This window comes from Eurytemora carolleeae, unplaced genomic scaffold, assembly GCF_000591075.1.
Source record: "Eurytemora carolleeae unplaced genomic scaffold, Eaff_2.0 scaffold1214, whole genome shotgun sequence".
Taxonomy (NCBI): Eukaryota; Metazoa; Arthropoda; class Copepoda; order Calanoida; family Temoridae; genus Eurytemora; species Eurytemora carolleeae.
This window is the reverse complement of record NW_019397115.1, coordinates 71504-80559: the sequence shown is the minus strand read 5'-3', so window position 1 is coordinate 80559 and position 9056 is coordinate 71504. Positions and strand designations below refer to the sequence as shown.

Sequence of the window (9056 nt, the reverse complement as noted above, 5' to 3'; positions counted from 1 at the left end):
ATTCATCCGAGTTGAATACAAGTCTCAGATTATATTCCTAAAGTTTATTTGAAAAATATATATGATCACATATTTTTGTCACATTTACGTTAATCTCACTAATACGAATTTTCTCTGTGTTTGAAGGATTGCATGAACCAAAGTCAAGGTTTTATATCTTAAGTATAGAAACCCTTAAATTATTTTTTGAAATCCGAACTTGTTTTTCCATTAGAACTTCTTCATTGGTCTTTGAGAGAAAAAATAGTTACTTTCCTAATAGTTTTCTGGCAGTGGTTTAGAGCTACCGGTTTTACCACCGGAGGGTGAGGAAGTCGGCGTTAAACCGGAAGTGAGGATATGATTTCAAACCAGAAGTGTGAAACCGGTTTAAAACTGGAAGTGAGGATAGGATTTTAAACCGGGGAGGTGTGAAACCGGATTAAACAGATTTCAAACCGGAAGTATACAGCCGGTTTAAAATCCGGAAGTGATGAAACCGGTTTAGCTTCTTCTACTGACAAGACTGCTATGGCTGTAGGCAGTGTTATTGTAAGGTCCACTACTGTACAAGGAAGACCCTGAAAATATTTAGAAAAGTTAAATATTTTTGTTCTAAAGAAAAGATTAAAATTCATTTTAGCACTGTTTTGGTCAATTATTGAATGAGAATTTCAACACTAAAGACTATTTAATTAGAGTTGATTTGAAATTATAAAATTGACATGAAAAAAAACAATAAAAATTTCCGTAATTGCGCATTTTCTTGTTTTTGTTTTTTCTACACATCAACCTGAAAACATGTTTTGATGATGCCAATCAGGAAATAACTTTAAAAAGAAAAATAGTAATAAATAAAAAATCACTTCAAAGTTTTATGTTGCGATGTACGTGATTCAATTTCGAATAGTTTTTTTTGCAAAAGCTAAGATTTTGCGCACAAAACTTACATCAAAAATTTCGAAATTACAATTTAAAGTTGAATAAAACTCAAGCCTATAAGAGGAACATATAAAAAAACAATAATTGTTTTCTTTTGAATCTTCACCTGTAGTGCTCAGATTCTTCCTGCGACGCTTAGAGACCAGAATCAGAATCGCGATTATGACAGCAATCATTAGAATGAGACCAGCGATCGCTATTCCGATTGCAAAGCTTCTCTGTGATATACAGAAATTGTTCTGATCGACCAGTTTCTAAAAAAAATATTTTCAGTTTTAGAAAAAAGAAATTGTTAGAAATATGTTGGGTTTAAGCCAGAATAAGAGTTTAGACAGAGGAACTGAGTTGTTGCATCAAACTCAAATTTTCAAATCCCTTTTATCTTAGGAACCTGATGGGTTGAGCCTTTGATATTTCAAAATAATACTTATTGATCGTGAACATTGTTCATGGTTTGTAATATCAAAGGTCTACGACATCAGGTTGCACAGATATGAGGATTAGAACATCAGAGTTTGTGGAAAAACTCAGTTCCTTTTGCAGCATTTAAATACTTATTTCATTTTGATCGAAATTTTACTTTTAAAATTGTTGCTAAAATTTTCGCCACCGGCCTTTGTCCACACATTTCAAGATGGTTTAAGGTTTTCTAAATTAATTTACAGTTGTGTGTTTGAAATATGATATTTTATTCAAAAATTTTGTTTAGTCCCCCCCTAAAAACATTTTTTTTCACGCTGAGCGCTTCAGCTGGTACTCCCTAAACGTCATGATTTATAAATATTATTTTAGTTAAACCAGAAGAAGTGTATTCAGATAAAATGTTGTAAAAAGTTTAAATAGTTTGAATCCCTCCTGGGAACATTTTCAACCTTATCTCTACTTAACACTTTGTGACGAAAGGAAGAATAGAATTTTACCAATATCAAGCTTTTAGTAAACATTTTATAAATTTTCAAAAAGTGGCTCTTAGAAGAAAAAGCTAATTTCAATAACAATCAAAAATCTAGTTATAGAAGATATCTTGGTTTTCAATCATTTCCAAAAAACGGTTTCATAAAATTATGCCTCAGAGACAAACAAAATGTATAAAAATGAATTGTCAAAATTCAACAGTTTTCCAGATAGGGAACCAAACATGTTTCCAGATAGGAAACCAGATAGTTTATATATACATATAGAAAACCAGATAGTTTCATTTACCTTAATGGTTTCCTCCTTCTCAAGATCATAAACACTATCTTTCTCGGAGATTTCAACAACTTGACGTCGTCTTCGTACCAGGTTGATCCCGTTCTCACACACTGGAGGCTAGATTATAACATTTTTAACATCTTATAAATGTCGTCTTAAATTAGTTTTAGAGAATGAGAAATATTCGTTTTTCGCTACATTTATTATTTGAATAGAATCTCACAAAAATTGGAATTCCTTTTAACTCTGATATCATTCCACGAATTTTTATAGAAATATCATAAAACATTATGAAAATTTAATCATAACTTGATAGAATTAAATAAAAACGTTATAGATTATAATAAAAGTTTTAGAAATAACTATCAAAATACTGCAATCATCTATAGAATGAGAAGAATATTTAATAGTTTTTTTTTCAGGGCTTAACGGGATTTTCTGAACATTGTTAGAAATACTTTTTATATGCAATGAGAAAAAAAAACATTGACATACAGTGCATTTATTGATCAACGTTTTTAAGATTCGATAAGCAGTGGTTTTACAAGCAAAAATTTGATTTTAAAAATCAACACATGTATTGATTATGGATCGTACTGTGAATACAAACAATCCATTGAATCTTGTTTAATATACAAGATATACAGCATAACTCACAAAGGATGAGACTGTAAAGACGACCTAAAACTCTCAAAATATAAAGATTGAATAAAATCTGACTTGAATATAGTTTTTTAAGACTTATTTAATGATTTGGCAAAGAGCGAAACCTGTTTACATCTGCAGGAAACAGACAGTGTAAATTCCGTACAATCTTATCTGAAGTCTCATCCTTTATGGGTAACCCTGTATACTTGGTAATAACTTTGTTTTATTGGTGCAATAGTTGAGAGTACGTAGAAGCCAGCTACTAACTACACTACTGGGATTTACAGAAACTATACATCCCATCCAGTTATATGCATATTCACTATACAGGGTGACCCACAAAGGATGAGACTTCAGAGACGATTGTGGATAATTGCTTTAGTCTTTTATCTTTGTGTCCCTACAACTGTAATCTTGTTTCTAATCCAAATAATTACCGTTTAAAGACGATATTCAAGCAAGGCAAAAAAAATAACTTTTTAAAGATCATTAGGTCGTCATTAAAGACTAGTCCTTTGTAGGTAACTCTGTATTCTCTTCAAAACAGGAGAGGGGGGGGGGATAAAATGGGCACTCATTTTTGGGCTTGTTTTAAACAATTGAAAGTTTTTTTTGGCATACACATTGATTCAAAGGTTGCAAGCCAATAAATAAAATTCTTGATAATTAAAAACAATTGATTGCATACAGTTTAAAGACGATTTGAAGATTGTCTTCAGTCTTTGAATCAGACTCTCAACTGTCATGTTTCTTGGGACACCCTGTATCTTGTGTAAGAAAAAATATTTGCCTTAGTTTTATCAACTGTAAACTATACTAGAACATACAATTTTGTAAAGGAATTCAGTTTTTGCCACAAATTCTGATTTCGGAGACCCTTGATATTAAAAATTCTATTAGATTAAATAGTCTAAGTTTAAAATATTCAAGGTTTACACCATTAGGTTGCAAAAATTTGGGATTTGAGTTAGTGGCAAAAACTCAATCCCTTTCTTAGATTTTGTAAAACCTTAAAAAAACTGTATGTGAAAATAGAAATAAAAATCTATAGCCAATGCTAGGGCTAGTGGAGGCATTGGGTACAATTTTTTTATGGTGATTAGGCTTTTTATTGTATTGTGCATCTTTTGTTTATGTTTTGTATAGGATAGAAGTGATGACGTGACTGTAGAAGAGTATATTTAATATATTATATTCAACCAACAAGTAATTTTTTGTGGGATCTGAATTGGCCCCTAATGTCCATGGGGGGGGGGGCTAGTATTTTTAATTTAACCCATGATAGATTGTATACTGTTTATAATTCCCCTGTAGAGTAGCTTAATCTGAAAAATTGTCAAATTCAGTAATGTAGAAAAACGACTTAATTGAGAATTAGAAAATAATGATACAACGAGAACAAAAAGTAATAACAAAATGGAGAGAAATATAAATAAAGCAAAATTTTTTTTAAAAATAAAAAAAAACTTACAACTTGGTCGCATCCTCCGGCATGCTTAATGCACAGCTTTACATTGCACTGGTAATAAACAGAACTTGTGTACGGGAACTTGTGAGCCTGAAAAAATTGAATTTTTTAATAGTTTATTTTTTTATAATTACATACGAGCTATGGTTAAACAATGATAAGAATACGATGAATTAGCCCCAAACCATAGAGTAATAAAACGAAGAGGTGAAGCTTAGTTTAGATGTACACTACCGACCTGTCTATTAATTAATTAATCGGTCGGTTGTGTACATCGCGATATGTTTACGTATCTAACCCTGTATAGAGCGATCGTATTTCTAAGGAGTGGTTTAATGTAGATATTTGAATATTAGTGTTGATAATTAGATAGATTAGATCGAATAAATGTAAAAAATAATTTTTTGTTTAAAACAAATATCAAAGTGTGACACACGTTTCTACACCCATTTTTCAAGGGCTTTTCAAAACTATAGTTTTCAGATCTGTAGCTTTAGTCATAAAAAAGTTATGGGCTATTTAAGATTTTTTTACATACTCTGATTTTTTATCGCCCTGCACCCTACCTTAGGCGTAAAAAAAATACCAAAACATCTCTTAACATTCTATTTATGAAAAGTTTTATATCAATTTCTCGAGACAGGAACATCAGATAAAACTTTCATGGGTCAAGATCAAGAGCTAAAGTGATTAGCTTTCAGTCTATACCCCCTTTCATTTTTCCTTTACAGTCCCTTTAAATCACGCTTTTAAATATAATCCCTTTGATGACGAGGTGTGATTTTATTGTATGACACAGTGGGGTGGTATTGCAGGTGTAATAAGGAGATATACAAGCTATACCGCCTTTCATTTCGCGTATACTCTCTTTGGCCTCGAAAGTAAAAATCCAATAAGATGTAAAATTATGATAAAGTTTATCCCAGATATTTGAAGCCATCGAACGAATAAATAAAATGTCGTTTTCTTAACCTACTGACAATGGAATGCTGCAGATATTAAGTTTTTTAATTGAATAATTATATGAAGCCAAAGAGAATTCTTTGTTCTGTGTATGATGATGCTCTTTAAAACAGTTTCCGCACATTTTATGGCAATTTCTTTATTTTAAAATTAATAATATTTAGGTATAAAAGTGTAAAACTCTTTCGATATCCCCGATAAACTATGGAATTGGAAGACGACTTTTATATTCAAGAAATGGTTTTGTATGCAGTCCAATGAACAAAAAACACAGCAGTTGTGCTTGAACGTATATTCATTTCCCTTAATACGTTTTATACTATACTGGTAAAACTAGTTGTTGTACAACAACAACAACAACAACAACAACAACAACAACAACAACAACAAAAACAACAACAACAACAACAACAACAACAACAACAACAACATCAACAACAACAACAACAACAACAACAACAACAACAACAACATCAACATCAGTTAAAAAAAAATTACGATTTTCAAAAGTCATCTTCCTATTCCACAGTTTTATTGATCACACTGTACAATACAAGACGAAAACGCAACAAATGAATATCTAACATAAAATGAAAAGAAAAACATTTAAAACTTTAGTATAAAAGCCACAAATCTGTTGAGCATTACGGTAGCAATAAAACTGTTAAATTAAATCCTCAAGACTTTAGTTTAATTTGAAAATATCCTATCTCTAGGTTGCAAAGTTTCCTGTTTTATGTTAGAAGCTAGGAATTTACTGTTATTAGACAACTTAGAGAATCTTTAAACTGAACCAAAACCTTAGAAACCAGACCAAACTTGGCTTCTTTTTACAACAATAAAAGTTTATAATTATTTTGTTGTTTGACACTAATTCTATTTGAAATTATATTAAAAAAACTTAATGTAAATATTTGTATCTACTTTTGTATGATTGGAAAACTTTTTTGTTTCTTTTACAAACTTTGAAAGAAAACAAATATAAAATTTCATCTTAACGTCCATTTTATAGTTTTTCCTGTGGGTTTCTTTAAAAACCTGGTCTTTAAAAAAACAAAGACGACTTGTAATGCAAAACAAAATAATTTAGTCCAAAGCGTTTCGAATTCAAAATTTTATTTGGGCTAAATCATATTATCACTTTAGCTTTCTGATGACATTTTTTCCTTTATAACTTTGTTTATATGAGTGTTAAGCAAAGACGATATTTGATAAGTTTACCTGAAATCTGACAAGCGCAGTTGTTTTGCTCTCACTGTACTCAAATTCACCCATTATCTCATCATCCTCAGGGCACCTGTACAGTGTACAGTATACATATAGTCTAAGGTGTACATGCAGTCTACAATACAGTCTACAATGTACATAAAGTCTTCAGTGTACATACAGTCTACAGTCTACATATAGTCTACAGTGTACATATAGTCTACAGCAGATAAAGTCAACAGCGTAGATATATTCTACTATGTACATATAGTCTACGTACATACTGCTTACATTCATGACAGACAACAGACCATGTACATACAAATTCAATTTTCGTATCCACTGTGAATTTAGTGAACATAAAGTGTAACATTCAATGTATGTTCAGTATTTATACATAAAGGATACATTCAATGTTTACACAGAGCCCGAAATTTATTAGAGTTTTCCTTTTTGGGGTCTTAACACTTGTGAAGATTTTGATTAAAGAGATTTTAAAAATGGAGTATTTTAAGAAACTAAATAAAATAATATTTCATACGAAAATATTGATTTCCACAAACAAAACTGCCTGACCCCATTCGTGAAACCCGGGTTTCAAAACTGGTTTTTATATCGATACCCTGTCTTAAGTTCTGGGCTCAGTGTACATGAAGGGTACATTATATGCATATACAGTGTACATAAAGGCTACATTCAATAAGAACATACAATGAACATTCAATGTACATTAATTGTAAACACGATCATTGCGTATATAGTGTACATATCATGTATATAAGGTGTACGCGAGTAGTATGTACTAAGTACACTTTATAAATGTAAAACATGTTTTGAAAACTAAGCCACATATTATAAATAATGGTGCTATTGCAGTACAGATGTAAACTCCAGATTTCTCAAAGGGACCGTATAGCCGTACTGTTAAGTGCCTCACTATTTGTAGAGTTGCATGGGTCTGATTAAAGATCGTGTCTAATTTTTGTCTAATAAAGGATGACGGAGAGTGTGCTTACGTATTTTATCATTTGAAACTAAGCCTACAGTCCCTTTAATATCATATTATTATTTATCTTATATATATTCAGGTATAAACTGACCCTTCGATATTAATCAGCTGTTGCTCAGTCCAGCCCAGACCATCTCTAACCAGGCATTCGGTCACATGCATTCCATACACATCCTAGAAAAATTGATCAATTAATCAATTAGTCAATTCAGTCACATGTATTCCATACACATCTTAAAATTATAATCAATCAATTCAGGTAGTCACATGCATTCCAAACACATCCTAGAATATAATCAATTAATAAAATTGATCAATTCAGTCACATGCATTCCATACACATGGAAAAGATATGCGTCCCATACACATCCTAGAAATGTAATCAATCAATCAATAAATGGAGTTATATGCGTCCCATACACATCCTATAAAAAAAAAATCAATCAATCAATGGAACGATATGCGTCCCATACAAATCCTAGAGAAGTATTCACTCAATCAATCAATTAATTGAGTCATCTATGTACCATATACATCCTAGAAATATAATCAATAAATCAATAATCAATCAATGGAGTCATATGCGTCCCATACACATTCTAGAAATGTAATTAATCAATCAATCAATAGAATCACATGCATTCCATACAAATCCTAGAAATGTAATTAATCAATCAATCAATCAATGGAACCATATGCATTCCAAACACATCCTAGAATATAATCAATTAATTTGGTCACATATATTTCCTACACATCCTAGAAATATGATTAATAAATTGATGGAGTCACATTATCCCATACCCAGCCTAGAATTATAATCAATCAATCAATCAATATGTAGCCTAGGCACATGCATTTCAAACACATCCTAGCGTATAATCAATCAATTCGGTCACGTCAATTAATCAATATATATACAATATATGTCAATCAAGAAATCAATTGGCAAATCAATTAATAATAGTTAATAATCGATCAAAATAATGATTTTGAAAAAGATCATTTCAACGCAACCAATTTAGAATTGATTAAAGAATATTACAAAAAGACTAAATTATATGCGAAGTATTGATCAACAAATGTATTGTCTAGTGGATCGCCGATTTTCACATTTTCGGCGACAAGTCCTTCCCCTGGTTCCCCGTAGAATATCTTCATTGTGGAGCCTGGCATGGCCGCAGTCGCCGTCAACGGTGTTGTTCCCAGAGCACTAAATTAAAAAATTAAGTTTAGCAATTTTATGTTATTATAAATGTTTATTTTTAATAAAAGAATTGTGTGTGTTTACGTTGTTATGTCCCTAGGGTAATAAAAGGTATATACTATATATTATATATACTATATAGTTTTAATAAAAACATTCAGATATATTTATGTACTATTTGTAAACAATATAGATAGTACATACCAAGGTTATAATGCAAGGAAAGTTAATTGCAGTTGCGTATACTCTGCGTACATATTGAAACCAGTTCTCTCTGGGCGGAATTTGTTTACAGGAATGGATACATCAGTGTTCGTTTAGCATCCGAGGAGGATCAAAGCATTAAATTTTGATAATTTTAATAATTCACATAATAGTTTCCTATGACCAGAATATTTCATTGATTTTTTATGTGAAAGATGTCAGGCTTCGACATCCGT

At 31.1% G+C, this 9056-nt stretch overlaps 1 protein-coding gene across 1 annotated transcript in view; it reads right to left on the bottom strand.

Moving 5' to 3' along the window:
* Nucleotides 1–230: 230 nt before the first annotated feature.
* The window catches only part of LOC111711993 (uncharacterized), a 30429-nt gene continuing 21603 nt past the window's right edge, over nucleotides 231–9056 (bottom strand). Inside the window, exons 9-15 of the mRNA XM_023486494.1 lie at nucleotides 8490–8622; nucleotides 7501–7583; nucleotides 6416–6491; nucleotides 4235–4321; nucleotides 1990–2232; nucleotides 1028–1175; nucleotides 231–560 (exon numbers count right to left, since the gene is read on the bottom strand). Coding sequence (XP_023342262.1) covers nucleotides 484–560; nucleotides 1028–1175; nucleotides 1990–2232; nucleotides 4235–4321; nucleotides 6416–6491; nucleotides 7501–7583; nucleotides 8490–8622 — 847 coding nt within the window. The 3' untranslated portion in view covers nucleotides 231–483. The remainder of the gene's footprint in view (nucleotides 561–1027; nucleotides 1176–1989; nucleotides 2233–4234; nucleotides 4322–6415; nucleotides 6492–7500; nucleotides 7584–8489; nucleotides 8623–9056) is intronic.